This window comes from Coccinella septempunctata, chromosome 1 (assembly GCF_907165205.1).
Source record: "Coccinella septempunctata chromosome 1, icCocSept1.1, whole genome shotgun sequence".
Taxonomy (NCBI): Eukaryota; Metazoa; Arthropoda; class Insecta; order Coleoptera; family Coccinellidae; genus Coccinella; species Coccinella septempunctata.
The window spans coordinates 70,931,687-70,958,351 of NC_058189.1; the positions used below are offsets into that span (position 1 = coordinate 70,931,687).

General features: G+C 33.3%; 5 protein-coding genes across 11 annotated transcripts in view; 4 read left to right on the forward strand and 1 right to left on the reverse strand.

The window, feature by feature from the left end:
* The first annotated feature begins 182 nt into the window (after window positions 1-182).
* Window positions 183-11,287, forward strand: LOC123307693 (structure-specific endonuclease subunit SLX4-like). Its single transcript, XM_044890102.1, has 7 exons — window positions 183-2,702; window positions 4,342-4,751; window positions 4,806-7,321; window positions 7,685-7,871; window positions 7,950-10,087; window positions 10,148-10,427; window positions 10,593-11,287. Exons 1-5 carry the CDS (start codon window positions 698-700, stop codon window positions 8,022-8,024), a joined length of 5,193 nt encoding a protein of 1,730 aa, XP_044746037.1. The 5' UTR covers window positions 183-697; the 3' UTR covers window positions 8,025-10,087; window positions 10,148-10,427; window positions 10,593-11,287.
* Window positions 2,984-4,058, reverse strand: LOC123322671 (distal membrane-arm assembly complex protein 2). Its single transcript, XM_044910649.1, has one exon. It carries the CDS (start codon window positions 3,926-3,928, stop codon window positions 3,065-3,067), a length of 864 nt encoding a protein of 287 aa, XP_044766584.1. The 5' UTR covers window positions 3,929-4,058; the 3' UTR covers window positions 2,984-3,064.
* A 3,077-nt stretch (window positions 11,288-14,364) lies between the features above and the next one.
* On the forward strand, window positions 14,365-15,593 carry LOC123322672 (enoyl-CoA delta isomerase 1, mitochondrial-like). Its single transcript, XM_044910650.1, has 4 exons — window positions 14,365-14,680; window positions 14,742-14,888; window positions 14,951-15,298; window positions 15,381-15,593. Exons 1-4 carry the CDS (start codon window positions 14,465-14,467, stop codon window positions 15,501-15,503), a joined length of 834 nt encoding a protein of 277 aa, XP_044766585.1. The 5' UTR covers window positions 14,365-14,464; the 3' UTR covers window positions 15,504-15,593.
* Window positions 15,594-16,116: 523 nt separating this feature from the next.
* On the forward strand, window positions 16,117-22,486 carry LOC123310127 (histone-lysine N-methyltransferase, H3 lysine-79 specific-like). Of its 2 annotated transcripts, none has more exons than XM_044893528.1 (5): window positions 16,117-16,214; window positions 16,368-20,297; window positions 20,987-21,186; window positions 21,249-21,386; window positions 21,512-22,486. In XM_044893528.1, the coding sequence occupies exons 2-5, from the start codon at window positions 16,415-16,417 to the stop codon at window positions 22,397-22,399; spliced, it is 5,109 nt and encodes a 1,702-aa protein (XP_044749463.1). In that variant the 5' UTR covers window positions 16,117-16,214; window positions 16,368-16,414; the 3' UTR covers window positions 22,400-22,486. The 2 variants fall into 2 exon arrangements, with proteins under 2 accessions (XP_044749463.1, XP_044749456.1); XM_044893521.1 differs by having other exon boundaries at window positions 16,128-16,317.
* A 691-nt stretch (window positions 22,487-23,177) lies between these two features.
* The window catches only part of LOC123315070 (alpha-catulin), a 35,742-nt gene continuing 32,254 nt past the window's right edge, over window positions 23,178-26,665 (forward strand). For 2 of the 6 annotated variants that reach the window (XM_044900653.1, XR_006537907.1), the window contains exon 1: window positions 25,121-26,086. In XM_044900653.1, coding sequence (XP_044756588.1) covers window positions 26,039-26,086 — 48 coding nt within the window. In that variant the 5' untranslated portion in view covers window positions 25,121-26,038. Of the gene's footprint in view, window positions 23,265-25,120; window positions 26,087-26,665 lie in introns of those variants that run through there. The other 4 variants (XM_044900629.1, XM_044900658.1, XM_044900637.1 and 1 more) reach the window with 4 other exon arrangements.

A 26,665-nucleotide genomic window follows, 5' to 3' on the forward strand; every position in this document is an offset into this window, starting at 1 on the left:
ATCTTCTTCATTTCGTACCCCTCAAAATAACAATATTTTTAAAATTTTTTCGCAGATTTGAATTTTCAGCGACGGTTTTTTGAAAAAAAAAAAGAGACATGTCTGTGATCCGTGGTCAAGTATCTATGCTTTTAACCTTATAAATGTGTTCTGTGTTTCAACCATAGACAACCTGCTTAAGTTATCTATGAACCTGTTTTTAACTTCTCCCGCCCAATCTCATTTCTCCTTGCCGAAATAGATATAAAAATTAAGATTTCCATACACAAAAATATTAAATAATTACTAGTTTTCAAGTCCTTAGTGCGGGTTTCATGATTTTATGATAAAGGAAGGGTTTTATCGCCAAAACTAAATATGATAATTAGTGACAAGTGATTTTAAGGTTAAGTTGTGTTTCTGTGAATTTTGTGGCCAGCTTGAACGTTATCAATGAAGCGTCGTTTCCTCAAAGTTTTTTTTTTGAAAAACAAGGATTGAAATCTCTGCAAGGCAACCGTAGAAAATAGAAAAGCCTCTGCTACAAAAAATTAAAGTGACTATGTATTTGTGACTGGTATACACAACTGTAGGCTCAATGAAGGTTTAAAACAGGGTTTAATAATGGTATCCTTGAAGATAGACCATCAATTCTGCCTCAGTAATCAATGAGCACGTTTTTCCATTTCTATTGCACGATTTGAATAATCAGTGAAAGATGCCACCCAAGAAAAGAGAGAAGGAAGCAGAACCAACCAAGACACCAAGGCTGGAAAATATACAAGCTGATCATGAATTGTTCCTTCAAGCATTTGAGAAACCCACTCAGATTTATAGGTATTTGCGCACCAGGAACTTGTGTTCACCAATATTCCTCAACCGTACTCTGACTTACATGAAATACAGGATGTCAAGAACACATAAGAATCGTAAAAATTTCAAAGTGGATGATATGCTAGAAAAAATAACCAAAGCTAAAGACAATAATGTGATCCAACCTGGATTTATAAATATAACTTTTTTGGGTTTCAATGATGAGAATTTGAAATCTCAAGGTAATGTAGCTGAAGTAGAGATCATACTTCTAAAGATTAGTCACAAGAAAAGAAAAGAAAGTTCTGCACCTTGCATGCAAGTATCATTAGGGACAGCTGAAGTCCCTATCAATCCTCAAAATGATTCATTTCCTAATACAGCACCCACAATAAGCATATCTACAGAGAAATTCAATTCTAATGGAGGACCCTTGGCAAAATCTCATATTTTATTGTTTAGATTAAAAATAAAGAAAACTGTATCAAATGGAACTGAGGAGCCAGATAACAAAAGAATTAAAATTGATAGTGATAGTTCAATGGAGCCAATGTTATACGGTGCAGAATTGACTGTTTATGACAAACACAACCGGTGTTATCTAACAGATGGTGATTACGATGTTGTTGTTCAAAATCTGGTGAGTAACCCTTCAAAAAAGCATTCCAATTGGGAGAATATCACTGATTTGATGGACGCTTGTGGTAACTTGGACGCATTTATGAAGGATCCTGTTTTGAAGTTTAAGCTTAATTGGTCGTCTGAAGGACTGGCTAAAATTGTGGATAGACCTAAACTATATTCTCACCTTGAAAACAAAGAAAATATTCCACTAGTCCAAATTAAGAAATCAGAAAAAATTCAGATTGTATACCAGTTTGTTTATAACAATAATTCAAGACAGCAAACTGAAGCTTGTGAAGATTTACACTGTCCTTGGTGTAGCATTAACTGTGATCAACTCTATACACTACTCAAGCATCTGAAGCTCTGTCATTCTAGATTTACATTCACATATGTTCCTATTTCTGTAGGTGCAAGGGTTGATGTTGCTATAAATGAACTTTATGATGGTTCTTACACTGGTAGTCCACATGACTTGATTACACAGCCAACTGTTTGTACATTTTCAAGAAATGGGCCTGTTCGTAGGGCTTCAGTCACCCATATACTAGTTTGTCATCCTAAGCGTCCAAAATCAAGTCTATCTGAATTTATAGAGCTTGATGATTGTGAATATGATGGACAAAGACCTTTCATCACTGGACACAATCGACTTTATCATCACACAACGACATGCCTGCCTATTTACCCAAAAGAAATGGATGTTGATTCTGAAGGAGAAAACGATCCTGAATGGTTAAGAAACAAAACGATGACGATGATTGATGAATTTACAGATGTGAACGAAGGCGAAAAAGAGCTCATGAAGATGTGGAACTTGCATGTTATGAAATATGGTTTTGTAGGTAATTGCCAAATCCCACTTGCCTGCCAAATGTTCGTTCAACAAAAGGGGAAAGAATTGTTACTCCGGAATTTGTACAAAAACTTTGTTATTCACATGTCGAATTTATTTGATTTTGGATTAGTCAGTTCTGTTTGTATGTATACGACCATTCAAAAACTGCAAGATATGGTAGCAGAAACGGGAGCCCTGAGTACCATACTCAAAGAATCCAGAGAAGCTCAAATTGACAATTGGTCGAAAACTGGATGCATTTTCAGCAAAGAAAAATGTGTTGTGAGAACTCCGAATGGAAGGAAAACAGGAACATTGGGGAATCCAAGAAGAAAAGGACTTTCTACTCCTTCAAGTGAAAATTTTTGTAAAAGAAGTTCAGATATTGGAGAGCCGACAAGAAAACGTCTCTCTCTGTCTTTGAACAAAAATGATGTTAAACCCAATAATTGAAGAACTTGTTATTTAAAGAAATTTATTATTATCAATCTAAATAATTTATATGTTAAAATGTTTATTGTTTGAAATTTTTCCCATGATTTTAATTTCATATAATCATTTTTGTCATAATTTTCTTAACTTTTCCATGGTTACCTTTGAATCTTTCTCTTGTAGAACATATTGAAGATTATCACATATTATTTTGAATAAAGTGATAAAACATGCATTGTTCCACTGCTTTTTCCTCAAGATGTATTATTTTGTGTCCTACATGTGTAATAATATGACTTTGAATTTGAAACATTTTATTTACATGTATACTGTCATCAAAAATTAATAAGTAGTACAACTTTTTTATCTTCGATCCAACTAATCATCTTCAGCAAACTCTCCAACTCTGATCTCTAATTGTGGCAACTGTTCTTGCAATAATAAGACTGTCATTTCAAATTCAGTAGATCTAATGACGTCATCCAGGAATAGTAATTTCAGTTTTTTCATTTTCCAAAGGGCAGTTAAACCTCTCTCGGTGATGTTGCGACAGTTTCTCAAATCTAAGTAAACAAGTGTTTTATAGTGTGCAGCGCAGATAGTATCTATACACCAATCATCAATATCCTGACAATCATTCAAACTAAGCCATTTCAAATGTTTAACATCTCGAAAATTTTGCAAACCCTCGTAGTATATATCTGTATCACTACAATCAATAGCTTCTATGTATTTATTTCTTACATAGTATTCTGGTAGATTGTAATTTTTGTATTCATCAGCTTTGATCCATTTATCATCTCCATGAAATTTCACAGCACCTCCTCTAAATACAACAAAGTGTGCAGCAGCCAATTCATTCCCCAAAACTTCATTACGTTCTGGGTTATAGGTTTGCTCACTTATTTCTCTCTGCTTATTTTTTCTCGTTAACCAATTTTTTATTCCACTGAATGAAAGATCCAAGGGAGTTTGAAGGGCTTTAACTATTTCAACATTATTAGAATCAGTATAGAAAAGCCTCAAGGATTTAAAATACTCTTTGTTCTCGTCATTTACAGACCATCGCCAATTCAAATCATCTTTTGATACTTTATTAACATCGTAGTCTTGTATCTTTATTCGAGAATCTATTTCTTTATTTATGTCATTTTTAGAGGAGAATATTCTGATACTGCAACATAAATTACTTCGTTTGTATATGAGGGATCTAAATAAAACTGATGTCGAATAAATATTCATAATACTAATTTGATATGGGCAGCTGAATTAAAAAATAATTCAATTTTGTTTCCCCTTATTCAATTCAAATTTCAGCTTTTCCATATTTAGTGTTCTGTGTTGATAACCTCTTTGACATAACCTAACCAATAACCACTGAAGCAAAGCACATCTTTTTGCAAGAAGATGGGATTAATTTAGACAGAAACAACCAAAAAATGTAATTTTTCTGGAAACAACTCTATTTATGGATTACCTGAAAAGAAGAAGAACGCATTATTCGCATTCAAATTGCTAAAATATAAAATTAATGAATTATGCTTCTAAAAAAATTTATCAACAAAGAAAAACAATGTCAATGTCAATGGTGTGCTTTATGTTCTGTTCTGTCTTCTGTGGGATAACCAAAAAGTTACTTAGACAATTTTGAATTTGCTTCCACAACAACAAGAAAATGTCGAAACTCAAGAAGAATTCCAATAAAAAAACAGATTTTCTCAATATTTCCAATGATGATTTTGAATCGCCAATTGTTTTCAAGAAATTCAAATCATCTAGTGACAAGCCCCCTCAACGAATACGAAAACAAAAAAAACCTAAAGAAAAGCAGTTAACTTTGCACCAAGTGTACGAGGAAAATTTCAGTTATTCTGATGTGAATTCAGAACATTTACAGCTTGCTCTAGCATTATCCAGATCAACATCCGAAATGTATAACTCCACTACAAAAGAAGAATTTCCTTTATCAACTCAAAACGAAGGAAGAAAAAAAACATTGTTAGAATTTGGCTTCAAAACTACTAGGCCAAAGTGTAGTGTAGAAAATAAAATATCGAGAAAAGAAGTGAGTATGGATAGGAAGGTTCTACTATCATTTTATGATGATTCCTCTTTTTAGCCTCTAAAAACAAACAAGAAATCGAAATTTCGTTATATAACGCCTATTCTTATGATGAGGACAGAAGAAGAGAGGGAATCTTTAATACAATCGAAATTATCATCTATTATCACACAGAATGCAATTGTTCCTCCTGAATATAAACATTCTATTCTAGAAGTTTCAAGTGGTGAACTAGAGAAATTGATATGTAGAGAATGTTGTATATTTAATTTCAACAAAAAAGTTATGTCATCTGAAGCACAATTTATAGTTTCTTCTTTAAATATTGAAAGGACCAGAACCAAAAAAAATTCTCTGCTGAGAGACTGGAAGAAAATTCCTCTTAGAGATCATACGCCAGAACGCCTAGGAAAAGAAACCTCATCTTTGGATGGTTACCCTGATAATATAGAGAATAATCATTTTGAATTCTCAAAGCGTTCATCGGCTGAGAATAAATTTAATAATGATGAGATCTCAAGGGTGAATATGCAGTTAAAGAATTCCGACATTGTTATAAGTCCAGATTTCACACAATCAAAACAAAATGAGGAAAGAGATGGGTCTGTTTCACCTGATTTATTCGAAAACAGTGCTTCATTCTCTGAAAATCAAGTATGCCCTATATTGTTTGATAATTCAGGAGATGATATAGTCACTGAGAAAGATGTGCCAGATGGAAATCTTCCCGAGAAATCAATTACCAATATTAGTGAATGTGAAGAAAACTGCAATCCTTTTACTGATGGAAAAAGTGAAACATTTTCAGATGAACTCACTCTAAAAGAAGAAAATATCATGCCACCTTCATTATTAGAGCATGAATTTGAAGAAAAAGCATCATTATTCGGTGTTATTGACAATAACCAAAGAGCCAAAAAAAGATCACAAGAATTATCTGAAGCTGAAAATTCTTCGCCTGTGGATGAATATATTGTTTTGAGTTCAGATGAAGACATTTCCCCTTCCGAGAATTTAGTATTGAAATCATTTTCTAAAGTAGATAATTCTATCAGTGTTACACCTGAGAAACCCATTACTTCAGATAAACGAACTAATGGGAATTCCAAAAAACTCTCTTATGAAATTGATGAAGATATTCCATTAAGAAATGAAGGAGATTTTATTGAAAATGACAGTCTTCTAAAAGATTTGAGTATTGAGGCAAATATTTTTGAATGCGAAAAAAGAACCAGTGGATCATCAAGTGAAAACAATATTAGACTCAAACCAGAGAATAAATATTGTCTAGACGATGAAGAGGTAGAAATTCCATCTACTTTTCTCTCAAAAAGTACCAAACTAAATGTTGAAGAGAATATTTCAATCAGGGATTTCCACGAGGATAATCTTGAATTGAATAATTCGTTTGAAGGACATAATGACAGTAACTTGGCTCAAATAAAGTTGTCGAATTCTTTTAGTGATTGTGATTTGACAAAAATGAACGAATTTCATATAGAGAAAAATTCATCTAATAAAAATGATTTTTCTGAATGTAGTAATTCTTCTAATGAAACATTCAGTTTGAAACTGCATACAAAAGATGGTGAACATTTTGAGAGCATAGAATTCGAGATGTCAAACAATAGCCTCTCAAATAATTCTCTAGATCTAGATGACCAAAATATTTCAAAAATGAATTTATCTGATGCCTTCAACAATACAGATACTGAAGAAAAATCTAATTTAGAATTGAACTTTTCATTACATGATCATGATACTGGTAATGAAGAATCCAATATTGTGGGTGAGGAAGGAAATACCACGGAGATGTTGAGTGACTCTTTACTTATTAAAATACTTGAAGAGAATAATTGTTCTTATTCTAAGAATAATGAAAATGAATCAAAAAGAAACTCTGTGACATCCAATATTGAGGAAAAATATTCTTGGTTCGATGTTTCAAACATAGACAATCAAGATGTAAAATTTCAAGACATTTCGAGTTCTTCTGGCCATGAAAGTATAGGAAAAGAATCAGAAGTGGTGAAGGAAATATATAATCCTGAAAAATTGTCTGGTAAACCTACAATGGATAATTTGAGTATAGAGAATACTGAGTTTATTTTCGGTGATAATCAGGTTAATACACCTTTGCGAAAATCAAGGAAAACTTCCAACATTCATTTCAAAAAATATGCAAGCTTCTGCGAGAAGGAGACTCCAAAAAGCTCTACATTCATAAGACACAAAAGTGAATCAAACATAACTCCAAACAGGAAATTCGTCGTCAAAACCGATAATGTTACCCCAATGGTAGATTATAGTACCTTCAGTACTCCGGAGATTGTTCAAGAACTGGGAAAGTTCGGATTGAAACCGTTGAAGAGGAAAAGAGGAATAAATTTGCTGAAACACATTTATGAAACTACTCATCCAATAGTAGATAGGCACCAAAGCGATGCTGATGACGCGCCCAGTGTGAAAAAAAGGAGGAGCGATGATATCGACAAGCTGTCGACCAACAATTCCCTCCAAGAGACGAATATGCCAGAGGTGCTGCAAACTTGGTCGGGGACTGTTTCAGAAAGGTGAGAACTTTCCATATCAGCTAATTTGGGTGTACTAGTTCAATTTAAAAAGAATGGGTAAAAGTTTGCTTCATCGCCCTAACCTAAGGGGAACCTAACCTTACCACAAATGTCAAAATCATCATAGAAATTAAGTTAGGTTAGTAGAAGTAGCAATATTGCTAAATATTCTTGAATAAATCAATGATTTTCATTCAAATTCATTGAGTTCTCTAAGGACAAAATCCGAATTCATTGAAATAGGACCAAAGAGGAACTCCCTCCTCTCTGATAAGACCCTAAATTAATCAAAATAGGTCCTTATGAGGACTTCCCCATAAGATCCTGCTATCCCCCATTATATTAAATCTACATAATTTTCAGTGATGCCATACTTGAAAGACAACGATCTTCGAAAATATTTTCATGCCAAGTCCCCCTCCAGATTGTGTGGCACAATTTTTTGAACAAAAATCCTGAAATTCTTCGAAATGTCCTTTTATATGAACCCTTGCAGGTTGAAGTGATTCATAAAATGCTGAAGGATATAGGTTACAAGTTTCATTTACAGGTTGGTAACAAATTTGGTGATTTTATGATTTTTTTTTGTCTCAGAAATATTCAAGCATAAAGTAAATCTTTTTTGTAGGACTTGATAACATTTCTTGACCAGAAATGTATAACCATTCGAATAGCCCAGAATCAGCGGAATAAAATAGCATGACTTTTAATTTTGTATGATACTGTTTTTTCTTTTTAAAATACTATGTACATATATAATATTGAGTTCCTTGTTGATTTTAGCATATAATTTAATTTTTTTACCTATGTCCTATTTGGAGTGTACAAAAACAAATATCCAAAAATATATATATTTATTTTCAATAATCCCTAGTATATTCATGCACTATTATTTGGGGTTTTATATAATTCGGATTGTGTATACAATAATAACAATGACAAAGTAACAGAAAACATACAACGTTGTTTATAAACAGATAATTGATAAAATATTATATTTTAACATACGATGGAAGACATTTTCGAAAAATTGTTGGCGAGAATATAATTTCTTAGGACTCTACTCTATCCCACCTTGGATCCCTAGGTAGGCCACTAGCTTTTCTTAAAGCATTGGCTTCACGTATGCGTTCCGAAGTGGATTGCACTTTCACCTTACATCCGTCACAATAAAAAAATAACGATTGACTCTCCGCGTCCAAAATATTTTTTTCTTCGGTCGATATACCTGAACAGTTCTCGGATTCGGTTGTACTAAAATGTACGATATCCTTGCAATCGTAACAAGTAACATAAGCGTAATGACGATGTAGTTCTATGCAACTTCTGCAAGATCTGCATCTACGCCATTCCATTTTGAACAGAACGATGAGATATAACGCACCTCAAGTACAAATGGATTTATTGCGACTAGTTTTGATTTTCAATGCGTGTTGCCGAGGAAAACGTTTTTATAAATCGCCTCTTTCAACTTAAATGATAACGCCAATCGGTTTTTTCGAAAAAAAAAAACGAACAATCTAAGATCTTTCTGTTCACAGATGCGGTATCCGACGATCCTATGGTCGAATTCAGTGAACGTCAGATATCGTAATGATACTTCAATATTGTAGAATGCCTCCATATTACCATATATTTATTTCATTCGCATTACATAAAAAAGGAGATATTTCAGATTACTTATTTTAATTTTACATATATTCAAATTTCAAAATACCTATTCCACAATGAAAGAATTACCAATGTAAAAAATACTCTTTCACGATATCAAAATCTGAAAAATATATAATATAATAATTACATATGTGTGGTAAAGAAATACATTATTATAGCATGAAAAACTGTTGAATAAATATACCCATATTTCATTTTTTCACTCTTCAATGTCGATTTCATAATCACTAATAGGCCCTTGAGGACTTGTGCTTCGTAGTTGGATTGGTTCCAGTATAGATTTCTCATAATCGATCATTTTACGACAAATATCGCACGTAAAGTACAGGACCCGATTTGGTAAATCCAAAATACTTTTCTCTTCCGCACTTATGAGGGAGCAGTTTTTGCTTGAATTTTCACTAAAATGTAAATAGCAAGCGCAACAATCACAGCAAACTATGTCTGCTGCATCTGGTTGGATGCTTTTCGAACAGATTTCACATATAGAGTCTTCCATCTTGATGCTGATGTGGGAAATGTTTTATTTTTGTAGGCTGAATATTGATATCTCGTGATGTTTTCAGACAGATTTCCTACATATGTATATGTACATGTATGACTCCTTATCAACTTGATTGAAAAAGATTTAAAACTGCTCATGAGTCTCGACTTTCAACCATTTGATAACTTGGAACTCGTCAATACTTGTTTCGAAAATGATAAAAAGTTTTCCGTATCATTTCTTTAATCTTGTTCTCAAACGATTTTGGATTCGTATTCGAAATTCAAATATGGATGCTTATGCGCATGATTTTATTCGATGCATGTTTTGATTTGACATGTATCATATGTTCTGTGACTTAATTATATCTATGGTTCTGTGCGATTCTTGTTTATTTATTTACAGGATACCCGATGAATTTGACTAATCTTTTCTATAAGATCTAAGATTCAAACATTGAAATGATTTCGATAAATGAAATAACGTTCGACGATTTTTCAAAAATCTGCAGGTGTTGCCTTACTAATAAAGGAGAAATGGATGCGTTTGAAGCTCATATAGAAAACTTTTCTCTGGCAAATATTATATATAATTGTACGAATGAGTTGGTGAGATTTGTTTTACCCTTCAAATACTATCCTCATTCTACAACTAACTATAACTTGCAGATAAATAAAACAGATGGATTACCAAGAAAAATATGCAACTCCTGTGCCCAGCATCTTGTAAATATCCATATGTTTATCGAAACCTTTAGAAAAGTGCAGAATAATATTAGATTTATTCATGAAGTACTAAAGAATGAAAATGAGAATAATAAAGTTAATTCAGGTCAACTAACAAAAGTTGGAATTGATGAGACAAACCTGAATTCTTCAGACAATGTGGAAGAAACACAAGATAGGATTTCTGAACATATGAATGATGATTCTCTTGACTTTACAGAAGGTAAAAGAAGTTTGATATAATCCCTTCTTTAGTCTAAATATTTCTCATGTTGTAATCTATGCGCCCTGTCTTTATATTTATGAGCAAATAGACAAAGATACTAAATTGATTCAAAAATTTTCACCAAAATTCAATCAATCGGATGAGGTTATATTTTTATTTCAGAAAAATTGTTTGAAGTAGATGATAAGTGTATAAAAGATGAGCAAGGCTTCCACAATCTCGATTTGACGGAGTTCAGCTCTGATTATCGTATATCAGATGAAGATACAACTACAGACAAATCTGTGAAGATTGAAGTTGATCCACAACTGAGGTCAGGCCTGGTTATATTTTCTTCCAAAGCTGAGAGTATTAGGCAGATTATTTCAAAACACAATTTAGAAAATAATTCAAAAGAACCTAATTTGCAGGAAGAAAGCAAAGTGGAAAAAGTTCCAGTGAAACGACCACCTCGGGAATGTCCTGTTTGTCATCAAAAGATATGCTATTCGGGTTACAGCAAACATCTAACAACACATACTGGAGAGAAACCACATCAGTGTAAACATTGCCCGAAAAGCTTTAGACTTATCTCAAGCCTCAAATCGCATATGTATCTGCACCTGAATCTCAAACCATTTAAATGTGATGTGTGCAATAAACAGTTCAGACATCGCCCAACATTGAAAGTTCATAAAAGGGTTCATACAGGAGAAAAACCATATGTTTGCTGTACTTGTTCCAAGGGATTTCCAACTACTTCTGCATTGAAGAGACATCAGAACCAGAGGCACCACAATTTGGTATTGTCAAATTTTGAAGAGAAAAATTCATAATACAATCTCAACGATAAAAATAAAACTCTTCACTTCAAGTAATTAAATTTTTTTCCGTTCAGTATAGTCCACAACTACGTAATTTAATACCAACTGAAGCCATATCCTTGGTAAACATATAGGAGATGCAAGTTTTCTAGGATAAATAGAAAGCACATAATTTATGCTACCTTTTATTACCATTACAAATTCAAAGATATTCTCTGTCCATTTCTAATTTTTTCCTTTTTTTATCTCTGGATCGTGGGAACCATCTATGTTTAGTTGTGTGAGTAATATTCATTAACTCAATTCTTGCTTGTTCAGGTGTTTTTTTATTGAATACCTCTAATAATTCTGGGGTCAATTTTGTTTTTAAAGCTGATGTTTCACATTCCTCAACATTATTTTTCAAAGGTCTAGTGAATTCGTAGGGAAAATCTTCTTGCGGGTGCCAGACTATGAATGTGCTCTGATCGTCTGAAAGTACAATATTTTTCGTCTTTCCCTTAGCACTCGTAGAGCAAAATCGATATAAGGGAAAAATTAGTTTACGATAATTCGAATGCAGAAAATACGTAGCCATTTTTTTGTATTTTGAACAAAAATTGACGTCTCTATTTTCAGTGTTCAAAATTAACCTACTTTTTCCCTTTGGAATCATAGAATATTAACCAAATTGTCACAGAATACGATTGTCATTCATAGAAAAGCAATTCGCTTCTGTATTCGGTGTTCTACTATCGCACAGAACAACAATAAACACAGAATACTAATACCGCGAAAATTAATTCCTATTTGCTAATATATCAACCGAACATTATGCGTCTACAATCTTGTAATCAACTACAGTGATTCGAAAAAACTCATTGATTAATTTAGTAACACTTCCAGAAATCACTAACCACAGATAATGTGATACACGGAACAGTAATGTATATAGTTTTCTGTGGTGTCGCCCTCAGAATTCAAATTCATAAATTCAAACAAAGTAGATCCGATTTACACCATCTTGAATTATATCGGAAGAGAAAGGTTGAGAACCTCAATTTCAATTTTGGAAGATTTCAAAAACTCCACAATGTCCAATAGCGAAGAAACTGAAGAACTCCACAACGAAGACGTTGCAAATACTTACGAGCATTTGACCAAAGTGGTGAACGCAAAGAACGAAATAAAAAGATGTATTATCCTAAATACAGAGGAACATACCACAAATGAAATTAAAGAAGGGGAACTCGAAGATATCCTGCATGATGTTCGTATTAAAATAATTTCAAACCCTATTTTAAAAGAATTGAATACAATTTCTGATGAAAATGCAGTCGATCAAAGGAAACTTGCTGAAGGTATTTATTCCGAATTACCCGATTTATCCTCAAGGTCAGATATGTATGAAGAAAAATTTTCGAAATTCAGTGGAGAATATAATCTAGTAGAGAAATTACATTCTACTGTAATGAGGAAATTTGAAGAGAATTTGAATAAGATGTCTTCTTTAAAGAAAGAATGGGGAAACAAGGCCAAAGTATTGATGAAAACGAAGGAAGAAGGTATTTTGAGGCAATGCGAAGAACTGCGAGATGAAATTAAGAAATTAACAGATGATATAATTCGGGAAAAAAATTCGTCAAAGTGTTTAATATTTCAGAAAGATGGTAAACTTATTTTATTGAAAAAAATTATAGAAATGATTGAACAGAACTCAGCTACACTAATAGAGCTGGGTAATGTTGGCATGAAGAGCAATGAAATTACATCCCTCGAAATAAAACAGGCTATGCTAAGCTCTGAAATCACAGAACTATCCAATAAATCCAGTATATTGGTTGCAGAAATAAATGAACTGAAGCAACAGATAACAATTTATCAGATATCCAAAACAAAACTTTTAGAGCAGTTAGATAGGGAGAAATCATTTTCCAAGAAGAAAGCACATTTCACTTCAATTAACGAATTTAAATTTAAACTCTCAATTAGACAAAAATTGGGATGCTTGAAAGAAAACATTTTGAAAGAGCAAAATATTTTGTTAAAAAAACAGACCGAATCAGAACTTTGTAAATCTCAACGTACGGAAATTTCCAATGAAATTCAAATGCATATACAAACAATAGAACAACTTGTGAAAGAAAAAGCAGAAATGCATGAGACTAACATGGCTTTAGAAGAAAAGATGAAAGATTTCAATGAAAAACTGAGGAATATTTCAGAGGAGAAAAATGAATTGGAATTCTCAAACAATGTAAATAATGAAAAACATAAAATTATCCTACAGGAAGTTAATAAAATGAAAGAAAACATTTCTGCAACTGAATTGGTTATTGAACAACTGAATGACCAAATTTCAAGTGTACAGACTGAAATTAGTGTTGAAGAAAAAGTAGTAGAAACACCTTCTTTTGGAGAACTAGAAAAAGAGAATGAGATATTGGACACTAAAATTCGGAGATACATAAGAGCAATTGAAATTTGTAAGCAGAATAGAGCTGCAGCTATGAAAAAGAAAAGAAATTACAACGAATTTAGCGACACCAGTGATGATTCAATGTTACTGCCGAATAGAAGAAAATAAAAGTTAAATACTCATACTAATTAAAGTTAAATGGTTAATTCATTATATGCCTCAAGTATTTATTTGTGTTAATTGTCAATTCTGATGTTACTGAATTTTTCAATTATTTTCTTGCTTCATAAATTGAACTGAATCTATTTCATGTTTGGAGTCAGTGGCTTTTGATTCATTATGTATTTGAAAAAACTGAGTTCAGCATCGAATCCGTATAAATGCTATTTATGTTTAAGATCATTTTTGGTAGTTTGCTGATATCCTGTGTTCTCTCAAATATTTTGGAAAAAAAAACGAGGAAGAGTGCACCATAATTCACACTAAGGCGATTTTTGACGCTAGGTAGGTGCGCTAATTAAAAGTTAAGCCAAATTATGGCTTCGTAGCTCGATTTAGATGAAAGATGAAACCAGAGACAAAAACAAGTTGTCAAAGATTATAGAGTTACTCTAAAATCTTTGCAAGTTGTTTCTGTACATACATTGAACTAGAGAAAGCTTTAGTTCAATGTGTACATATGAACTCATAGAGTTCAATGTTTCTGTATGAAACGAATGTTTATAGAGGGCGCTATCTACGCAAGACCAACAACCTCAAATTTTACACCTTTAACCTTTGTACTGTTCTCTTTTCTACCACAAAAATAAGCAATTAATTTTATAACAATCAAAATGTTCGCTCGTAGAAGTCTTCAATCATTGAAACTCCTAAAAAACTACTCAACAGGAACAAGTACTGTAAATGCAGTTGTTGATGAGTTGGGCATTGCTACGGTAACTCTACAGAATGCACCAGTCAATAGTTTGAATTTGAAATTGGTAACTGAATTGTCTGATACTTTAAATTCCTTAGAGAAAAATAAAAGTCGAGGTCTGATTTTGAAGTCGGTACGTAATTAATGACTAAGTCGTATAGGAATCATAGTTTTTATTAATAAATGGCTTGCAGTTTTCGGATAAAGTATTTTCTGCAGGAATTGATTTGTTTGAATTATATAAACCTAAAGAGGACCGCATGAAGCAATATTGGACGGCTCTGCAGGATTGTTGGATAAATCTTTATGGATTCAGTGCACCTACTGTTGCTTGCATTAATGTAAGAATGTTAATTAGTTGTGGAAAATGTTGGACGATTCCACTCAACAATAATGGTTTTAGGGTCATGCACCAGCAGGAGGTTGTTTATTATCACTTTGCTGTGAATACAGAGTTATGCTAAAAGATAGAACTATTGGGCTTAATGAAACTAAGTTGGGTATAGTAGCTCCCCCATGGTTTATAGCATCAATGGAGAATGTTATTGGTCGAAGACAAAGTGAATTGGCTTTAACAAGTGGAAAAATGTTCACAACTGAGGAGGCATTAAGGGTTGGTTTGATTGATGAAATTGCAGAAGATTCTGAAGATGCCATAAATAAATCAAGGGCATTCTTCAAACTGTTTGAAAAAGTTGCTCCTTCAGCTAGATCTGCTACAAAACATTTGATAAGGAAAAAAACTATTCAGGTGAATTTAATTTTTTTTTATATGAAGATAATGAATAGAAGTACTGGTATTACACTGAATGCTTCACGTTTTTTATTCTTAGGATTTGGTACAAAATAGAGAAGCAGACCTGAACCTCTTCTGTAAAACAGTGATGCAAGAGCGAGTTCAGCAAGGATTAGAACTATACATAAAATCCCTCAAGAAAGGGCAAACATCTGGTTGATTGTACATTTTATTATCAGATCACAAAAAAGTGTTATTTTTATAAATATATTAAAATAATTTTATATTAATCAAAAATAGTCACATGCAATATTCTTTTATTTCAATTACTTCTAAAATTACTCTGAAATTTTTACAGATAAGATAACGGTAGGTTCAAGCAGTGACAATTCTGGGCTACCAGTGGCGTAGCTTTAGACAATGGGTAATGTTATCAAGACTTATTATTTGTGTTCTGTGATCAAGACGATAATTTGAAATATCTTTACCTTTCGTTGGTGATTCACCGCAGAGTGCAGAGAAAATTATCAAATTGACCACAGAGCACAAACCAAAAACCATCAAACAACATGATAACAAAGTACAGCATTGTCAAACGAAAGATGAACTTTCTTTATGTTGTTTAAGTGTTGTTAAGTGTTAAGTGTTCTTTCTTTGGATAATCTTTTTGACCGCTCATTGAACCGAGAAGATATATCTACTTGAATTGAACCGATAAATTCTACACAGAACATCAAATTCTTCTTGCAACAACGACTTGCTTGTCTATGGACTTAATATTGTTCTATGAAATGAAATGCATAGAAATGATAATTTAGGTTAGTTAATCTATGATGAAATCATAATTTTGATGGTTAGATCATATGCTTCCGTTTATTTTCAATTTTTTAATTTTGTAGACTATAATATACTTTTCTCCGACCAAAAATAAGTAGGGGTATTTCTGAGTACTTAATTATTCAGTTTTGACCTGTGTAAAATATTTTTGAGGTTCAATTTAATCCTTGACTCTTCAGAGTGCCAACAGTGAAAAGGTAAAACGTAACACCAGTCAAATTATAATCATATCATAATTTTTTTGCAGGTCAGAAAATGATGATTAGATGACAATATGAAAATTTGAAACTTAGGATGCCACGGAGTAACATCCCTTATCGATCCATGCGATACTTTTCAAATAGACGATATACAAGTTTTTCACGTTCACATCTTAGACCTAGCACTGATACACTGTCGAGTGATAACCAACAAGGACACGTGAATAATATTATAGTGTTTCCAAAATATTCAGACACTACCATAAACTTTGTTAGTAATGACAGTAAAACTTTGCCCTTTGGAAATCTGCACAAAAAAATTAAGGGTCGTAAAAGAAAAGATAAGCAACGTTTAAAGAAGAAGCAGATCCTTGAGGTTGATGTTAAGCCTGTTATTAATAAGATCAAGGCCAAAAAAGGAGAAAGAATGAAACCTACATTGAATAAGCATATCATTTTTCTGTCAGATTCTGATAGTGAAAATCAGGAAATGCCTAGTTTGGAGAAGTCCTCTGAAAATTCAGTTTCAAATAAAACTAATGAACATGGAGATTGTGATGAAGATGATGATGTTATATTTGTGGAAACACCAGCTGCTGAAATAATTGAGATCGAAGATAGTATAGAGCCAAATGAAAACTCTGAGACTTTAGAACAATCAAATGAACGAATCAGTTCACCTGATGATTTCTTAGACAATGCACATGTAAATTTAAAATCCAAGTTTGATACTGAACCAGATGTCGCCGAATTCAAACGTGATCAATTTTTGAAACCGTCATCGGCTCCTGTAGATATGTCTGAATCCGGAAGTATTTCCAGTGTATCTGATGTAAGTGCTTCAGTTGGGATGAATGTATTCAAACTAATTGACTTTCCACAAGAAAAGGTCAATTTATTTGACGATGATAATTTAGAGAAGTTCAGAGATGCAATTACACCCAAAAGATTGAATAAGAAAGATGCGATTAATGATGAGGTTCTTAATACTGAAAATGATAATTTACCAACTTTGTCTGATATACAACCTGAGGACCACAACAGAAAACAGAGGGGTCGATCAATCATAAAGGAACTTGTGAATGATAGAGCTTTTGTGTTATTGTCTACGGCACAAAAAAAAAATAAGAGTAAAAAACGAAAATCTAAAGATGATTCATCTGAAATCATCCAAGAAGACAAGGGCAATGATTCTTCAGAGTCGGTTAAAAAAAAGAAAAAGAAGAAAACTAAAAAGAAGGGTTTGGACAATGAAGATGATGGATATGATACACCTAGAAATAATGAAATAGACAATGAGAAGAGTAAAAGAAAGAAAGAATTTAAAGAAGTACATGAAGGTGATGTTAGTAGAACACTCGTCTCACAAACAAGTCTCTCTGATTCTTCCATGTCAGAAATTTCTGGTAATACCAAGAAATCCAAAAAAAATAAGCACAAAGATGTAGAAGTATCTATAGAAGAAAATTCAGAAGTCAAAAAAAAGCGATCTAAAAAGAATGTGCAAGAAATTTCTGATGGAAGCAATCGGTCTGAAGCTATGCTGGATAGTGTTGAAGATAACCACGAAAGAAAGAAAAAGAAAAATAAGAAAACATCTGAAGCATCTTCTGAGAATGACTTGGAGCAGAAGAAATCTGATCCGGAGGGTGCAGTACAGAGAACTCAAGAAAACAATGAAGAAAAGAAGAAAAAAAGGAACAGAAAAAATACCGACGTCTCAATAAATGAGGAAAGTGGGGTAGAACCACAACCGACTGAATCAGAAGATAATGAGGAGAGGAAAAAAAAGAAAGTCAGGAGAACATCTGAAATATCTGTAATGAGTGCCGAAGAAAAGGAAAGTGAATCGCATAGCACCGAATTTATCGAAGAAAAGAAGAAGAAAAGGAATAAAAAGAACTTAGTAGGATCAGACACAGTTCCTAGCAATACTGATATAGAAGAAAAGGAAGTTATTAAGGAAGAAAAAGATGCTGAAGATTTAGCCAAGTGTACTACAACTGACCAGCAGGAGGAAGAGGGTAGAGATGTCAACGAAGATAAAAAAAAGAAGAAGACCAAAAAAACCCTTGAAGTTGAAAAAGAACACTTGAGTGAGATTGACGAATCAAAAGTTGGAGATAAAATAGAAAATACTAGAGCGGACATTGAAATACTTTCGGAGAATACTGAAATCAAAAATTCCGAAACAACAGAAAAAGGAAGCAAGTTAGATGAACCAACCCAAATTGTTGAAGATAAGAAAGAAGCTATATGCCAAGATGTTGAGGTGGCAGAAATCATTGAAACTCCTGAGATCCAGATTGATCAACAATGTGATTCAAAGCAAAACATTGAAGTGAATACTTTACAAATTGACGAAGAAAATATTAACAGTAAAAAAAGAACAATAGAAATTACTGAGAATAATGCGAAAAAACTAAAACTTGACAATGAAGTAGAACAAAAAAGAAAGGAAGCTTCGAAAGAAATACAAAATAATGAAGCTACGCCTGGTCTGGAAGAGAAAAACACAGTTGATATTACTACTGATGGTCCGAGAAAAAGAAAACAAGAAACATCCATAGCTGAAACTGTTTCCGGTCCAATTGAAATTAAAAAAATGAAAATGAATGAAGAGAATATAGTGGTGAATGTTGAAATTCCTCAATTGGAAGTTTTGGAACATGCAGAAGATGAGAACGTATTGTTAGAAGATATAAAAGAAAAAGTGTTAGAAGACCACGAAGGCACAAATACAAATGAATTGGAAAATTCTTTGATTAATCTTGGTGAAAAAGGGAGTGTAGATATTGAGGTGGTCCCATGTGACAAGTCTTTTGGTGATTCGTGTGAAAAAGAGTTGATGGAATCTCAGGATTCTGAGTGTCCAATGGTGGTGGTTGATAATGAGGGACATATCGATATGAAATTAACAAGTGTCTTTACTTCAGAAAAATCAATATTTGGTGAGGGTAACAATTTCTCCAATGACATAGAAATTGTTAATTTTTTGGATAAGAATCCCTCTTGGAGTACTCATCCTTCTAGATTCTTTTCTTACAATGGATCGTTATTTGATGGTACAAACACTTTAGATTCTTCAATAACTAATGTTGATTTAACACAAGAATGCTCGGAACTTCAATCCAATCAAAATCTATCAACAAATATCATTTTGGACACAGAAATATCAGCCGTTAGTGTGGAAGAATCGAATGAAACAATAAATGTGAAAAAAGAAATAAAAGATAACGAAACTTCTGGAACCAATGAAGATGTTAGTCCTAGGGATGAGGTCGTTGTAAAAGTTGAAAAAGATGCAGAAAAATCAAATTCGAATGAACCGATCAATCCGTGCAATAAAGAATTGCCCAATGAAATCGAAGAGATTGTTAAAGAGAAGGACAATCATCAAACTGTGAAAAGGCTCTGCGAGTTTCTGGAAGAGGTGACCGATCCTAACGACATTTTGAAAAAAGTGTCACTGCTCAAACAGGCCTATGAAGAAAAATCTCATACTACGTCTAGATCGAACGAGGCCGTTGAAATTAGTTACGAAAACGATGATGTTGTCTCGGTTTCATCCGGCGGTTCATCTGTACTCTGCATCGATGATGACGTTTCGGTTGTTAGCATCGACGATGACATAACTTTGGCAAACTGTGATATAGTTGATGTTGAGAAAAATGAAGAACAAAATCCTCAAAATAAGGATTTGAGTGAGAAAACCAATGATACCCTGAAGAATAATGACAACAACGAAATTTCTCAGAATACCCCCAAACAAAGCGATGTTGAAATCGTTAAGGTTACTCGTAAAAATGACAAAATCGAAATGGTTCAGAGCACTCCTAAACGGGTCACTAGGACTGAAAATATGCCTAGTACTAGTCGAACTGCGTCAAATTTCGCAATTCAATTTATAGAAACGCAGCCTTTCCACAAAGGACTTGATAAATATGAAGTAGAAGATGTTCAAGCTTGTATGTCAGGTGAGGTTTTTAGTGATGAAGAATTGCTTAAATGTTTAAAAATTAAGGTTTATACAAGTAAAAGTTACATTTTGATTCATCAGGTAACCTTTAGTGAGATTTTTAAACAGAGACAAGTGCGATAAAATCGTTAGAATGAAGGAAATCTTGAAAGATTTGAAAACGACACGTCACTGGTCAATTTCAATCGTGAGTGCCCAGACGAATGTTGCGCTCATGTCTGTGTCGTTCTCAAGCTATCTTCACGTCTTTCTTAAAGCATAATCGGTTATCATCGGCGGTTGTCGTATAACGTGAAGTTAGCCGAACTCCTCAAATTCTATGGTCTTCTGATGACATGCGAAATTTCGAAAATTGCCCACTTTCGTCAGTTTTTTCAAAATACTTTAGAAATAATCCCGGTCATGGTTAGTCAAATAGAAATATTTTTATCGACAAAGTCATTCGTCGGCTTGCTTTATTATGCTTAAAATAAAATTTACTTTGTGCCGGAGAAATATCCATACAACAAATATGAAGACATTTTTTGAATTTTCCAAGATTTTCGGCTACTTTTAGCACTCGTTACAGATGAAGAAGTGACGTTAAAAGTGTCGTTCTGATACGGAAATAGGAAAATTATCTTTCTATTTGGCGTAGAAAACCCTGGGATTGGAATTGTCCAATCGATTGTTATTTTCGTTTTTCAGATAATCCAAAGTTGTGGAGAATTCTAGCGGAAGATATACATCCAATAAAACTCCCAACTAAAGGAAAAAGATGTATAAAATGTAGAGAAATAGGTCACTTAAGTTATAATTGTCCAAATAGCCTAAAATTACCCAAGTGTTCTCTTTGTGGATATGAGGGACATCTTGATTTTAAATGTCCCAGAAGGTTATGCATTCAGGTATGTGCGAATCTCTCTGAATGCAAATTTGAATGGAATTAAAAAACAACAATTTTTTTCAGTGCGGAAGGAAAAGTCCAATCATGCAAAATTTTTGTGAACATTGTAAACACTACAAAAATCTGACATGCGCATCATGTGGTAATAGAGGTCATCCAAAGAATAAATGTCCAGATATGTGGCGGAGATATCACCTTACAGTAAGTGAAAGATTTCATCAAGTCAGGTCAAGTTTGAATATGGATAAAAAATGTGGTTGCATTCAAATTTTCAGCCGTTGTTGTGCATTTTTCAACTGAATAACCCAAAAAATATTTCTTTTCAGGTGAATCATGGTCCGCTTGTTCAGGGAGATGCAATGAAACTGAAAGATAAGAAGTATCTGTGGTGTAGTTCTTGTGCTAAATGTGGACATGTTGAGTCTGATTGTGATATGTCATGGAAGAGATCCAGGAATTTCCAACCGTTAGATCCAAGGATCCATTTGTACGAAGACATATACAAGATAAAACCAGTTTTTGACGAACAGGATTTTGTTCAACCTAATCTGGACGAAGTTCCACAAACCTCCCAAAATTTTCTGCGAAACACTGATACTTCCAGTTCTTGTTCTTCGTCCTCAAATGATGCTGGGGAGGAAAAAGTTGAAACTATTGCCTCGATAGCACCAAGTGAAACAAATCAAAGTGTCGACGAAGGATTACATGGTTTGTCTCCCGAATTTGAGATCATAGATGAGGTTAACTCGGAGAATCATGAGGTTGTAACGAATGTGGGAAATACCGATACTCTCAACTTCTTCATGACTTCCACAATTGAATCTTTGAAACAATTCTTGATTCGAGAAATTGAACTCCTAGAAAGTAGCAAATTTCAAATTAAAAGTTTACATCATAGGTTTTTCTCTTTTGTGGAGGACGATAAGTTACCAGTACATAAATACAAGTTCAAGGTTGAAAAGAAAGAGAAATTTTACAAATCTCTCAACATGCTGCTTTTTGGGAAACTCCAAGTGAAATGTGGTAGGGTCCACAAGGATAAATTGAAACATTTTGTCAATTCCACCCCTGGCACTCTCACAAGAGAGGCTAGAGAATCTCTGGTTTACTCCTATGACTACATCTTCAGGAATTCACCACACAAAAATGTAAACTACAAGTTCTTCTTGAAGATGATCAGGAAAAAATATGGAAATCAAAAATGGTTATATTGAATGGGAATTCAATTTATTGTTACTTGTTACAATTTTTTTTGTCCAATGTGATTCATACATTAAAGCAGATTAATTTTTTATGTAAAACTTGATTTTCTAAAGACTTTTCATCGACCTCAAAAAAAGGCTTTTTACGTAACAATTTCCGTACAATCTTCTGTTTTCGAAGACAAGTATTTTCTCGCCTGCTTGCTAGCCTCGGCATTGATTCCGTTCAGAAGCGATTCTTAACTTTAAGGAAGGGAAAAAGTAATAAATAGTCTGACAGTCATTTGAACTGGAAGTACAAATTGTTTGATTCATAATTTTTGGGTCCACAGTGTCAACCCATGCGCTCTCTGATAAATCGCCATGGGTATGAAAATAGGTTCATAATTATTATGAGAATATGTTCTTACTGTAAACTTTTCAAGTTGTTCATTGTTAACAGAAAAAATAGTTTTTCAGGCACTGTTATTTGAATTACACCATAGAAATACCAACTCATTTGAAGTAAACATAGATCACAAAGAACCATAGAAAAGGATCACAGGTGTCGCCATCTATAAAGTTCCTGTATAAGTTCAAATGGAACTAAGCATAAATTACAGATTACTCTAATATGAACCAAAATTTACTTTCTTGCTCAGTCGTAACAGGCACAGATGTCGCCATATGTATTGAAAGCGTTTTGCATAAACAGCTGTTCGAGCTGTAGAATGAAAAGAGGTTATAATGGAAAAGGACGTATTAATCGAATTTCCCTAGGACAAGAGGAGGATAGACAGTAGTGTAGAAAATGGCAGGTGTAGATACAACAAATGTTGACTGTTTAGAAATTAAGACCCGTAGTATAGAACAAACTCTACTCCCCCTTATCAAACAGGTAAAATAGGAGGTCTTTTCTGTAGTTCTCAAATGTACAGGGTTGGCTTTCAACTTTGGGGAAGGTATTTATGGGTGTGCTCCTTTGGCATATTTTCAATTTTCCCTTATGTTTATTCAAAATTATGTAGGAATAGCTAGAACATTATGTCTACTTTATGTCTTATTCTCAAAGTTTATTCCATAGTATGGAACAGTTGGGAAGAGAACATAACTAACTGAAGAGACGAGAGATAATAGCTGAAGATTTTAAGTCTCAAAATTTATTTCTCATATACTAGTTCTTCCGAAGAATTTGCTAGCACTATTGAACTGTTTAATTAGTTTATATAAATGAAAAAAACAGTCTGAAAGTGAACGCAAATTCTACGACAAAAAGTAATATGAGTTTAAGTGATTTTTTGAAGCTTAAAACCTCAATCCTATATTCTCTTCTATAATTATTTAGTCATCGTGTAGATTGTTAGTTGTTCGTATTTTGATTGTGAAACTGAAACACAAAAATCTCAATTTTTTTTGGATGTGTATCATCGAAAATTGTTTGGACAATGCATGTTGAGAATATAAAATGTTGTAACATTTTTATCCAACATTTATAGATTGTAGAATATATAAGCTGTTCATAAAAAGGTATTACGATAACATTCCAATATCCAAATGAGGGATTTTCACTGCAAAAGTTTCGCCCTTAAACAAATAGACGAAGATTGAAATTGGTGATGTTGACTGCTGGTTATCTAAGTTTATTTTTTTTCCAGTTTCCCACTTGATGAAGTGTCTCGCGAGGTATAAGATTTAAAAAATATTTATGTTTCGTGACTTTCAGATTTCCGCAACAAAGTCGTTTTCTCGAGTCTGAATGAAATAATGTGCAAAAAGCCCCAGCCCCTTGCATAATTTTTACTGTACAGACTGAGTGTTCGGGACACTTGAAAATTCCTTTCATTTCATGCGAAATTCAGAAGCTTTTGACAATAACAGAGACCCGTTAAACCTTCTGATACGAAATTCTAAGATTGATGATGTTTGAATATAAGAAGGAGAGAATCTATTTCAATCTTGTGACACGTGGTTTCATAAACGATTTTTATGGTTTCATAAAGAAGAAGAACGACTAATTGTCGAGAATCAAATCACATCAACATACCAATTTTCCTGAATTATATCTTATCACCCAGAGTTCCGTAGTCTACTTTAATAACGTGATTTTAATCTGACCGTAAATCTTGCCACATCTTGCATTAGATAGAAAGCGAATATCCACGTTAAAACAGGAAAGCGAGATAAGCGATGGTTTAATTAATAAAACCTGTGAGAGTTTGTTTGCTGCTATCGCGCAGATTTGCTTTTGATTGCACTGTTGGTTATAGTCCTTAATGGTGCGTATAACAGAAAAACAGAGTGAAAAAAGGTCAGATTCCGCTGTGGGATTTATGGGGTTATACAGAATTTCGGTTTTCACTTGATTTCCGCGGGTTGATTATTCCAAAAGATGCATTCTGTTGTTTTCAGCTGTGAAGAAACAAGAACAAGGAAGAAGAAATTAACTTTTGTTTGTTCGAACCCCCAGTTCAACAGTTACTTTCAATAATTTTCGAAAAAAGCTTGGACATCAGACGTGAAATGAGAGAGACGAATTTGTTCATCTCTGAGCCTGTATTCTTGAGCTCAATAGACTAGAAAGCTGACCTTTCATCTCAATTTAGCTGAAATTCACTACTTTCGCTTTGATGATCAATAAGGAAGGATATTACAGGATATCGAAAGGTTCTTCTTCTTTTCTGAAAAATGCTTTCACTTTCCACACATTGTGTATATATAGAGTTATTCACTCATCCCTTTCGAATTAGCAATTTGGAGAGGGAGGAGGTACCGATTAACAGCCTCGATGCTACAAAGCTACAGGCTGGATTACACTTCGCACGCAAGCGTCAATTCTTGGCGCGAATTCCTGCTGATCAATAGGGACTTGGAAGTCCCGGACTCTCCGGAGTAACACTGCAACGTAATCCAGTCTCAGTCTTCCCGGAGTTCCATCTCGGTACGGATACTCTAAACCCGATCTTCCAATAGTTTTCAGACATTCAGGCGCATCGTGAACGTTCGTGAATTACACATTTTCGTTAAAAAAAAAACTGTTGCACGTTGAGAGTGCGGAAATCAAAGTTTAAGTTTTCACAAAAAAAAACTTGATCCTCGACGATGTATCAACAAGTTTCCTGATGTAGGGAAAGAAAAAAGATCATTACAGACCTTAGCAATAACTATACAAGAATATCAACTGAAAAAAGTGCAATCAAATCGATATTTTATAAATTGAATTAACATATCAAGGTTGAAAAAGTTATCCAATCTGAATAAAACACTACGAAACCCTACCCACACACGTTCGTGGTAATTAAATTAAAATCTTTGTTGATGTTTGTTTTCTAGTGTTCAAAGTTATATTTATGTCTTTAATTCAGGACTGAAAAAGGGCACTAACAATCGAGCTTAATGTATTTTCGATCTTGAAGATTATACGTATTCCTTTGGTGTGATATTCGTCAGTCTTACGTAGCCTAGAATAGCAAAAATAGTTTTTGAATACATATTAGATTTTTTAAATATACCTCCTGTTATAATTACATTGTTACGAATTTATGAATGCTTCTAGAAGTGAAGTAACTATTAGACGACAAATTATCATGATGTCAGTTTGTTATTGATCTAGAATTAGTTAGAATAGTAGATTTAAAGTAGTGGTTAGTGGAAAGTGATAAAATTAACACCAATATGAGTTATCAACGTTCCTGCTTGGCTAATAGAACTAAGAATGAAAAGGTAAATATTCAGCATTCAATTCTCTAGGGATCTGTACAGTTGGGAATCGTCGAAAAATATCCAAATTAAGTTGTTTGATTAATTATGAATTCATAATTCTACAGAAATCGTTGTTAATAAATATAAAAACATTTTGATCCATCCAACTTTCCTACGTATCATAATATGTAGCTATATTATGTACTGCATAGGTATACATCGATGCAGCAGTATATAAACTAGAGGATGATAAAATAATCCTAGTAATTTATAGATAATAATCAAGTTTTCATTCGAAGAAAATGCGCTGATCAATACCTACTTGAATATGAAGAAATCGGCATTCACAATAATGAATATTTTCGAATCGTTTGAAGGCAAGATGCAAATAATCATAACCAATTCCCCTTGAAAATGTTTTCTCTTGTCATTGTGGTAGGCCATTTTTCCTCTGTGCAGAATTCCAACACTCTGGACTGTTCAAAGTTGAGGTCAAATACCAAATAGACGACCACCAAAAAGCCTTTCGATATAAACTAAAAACTGAAATTAATGATTTTTACTAGAATGAGCTATTCCACCCCGACACCTGTTTCGCTA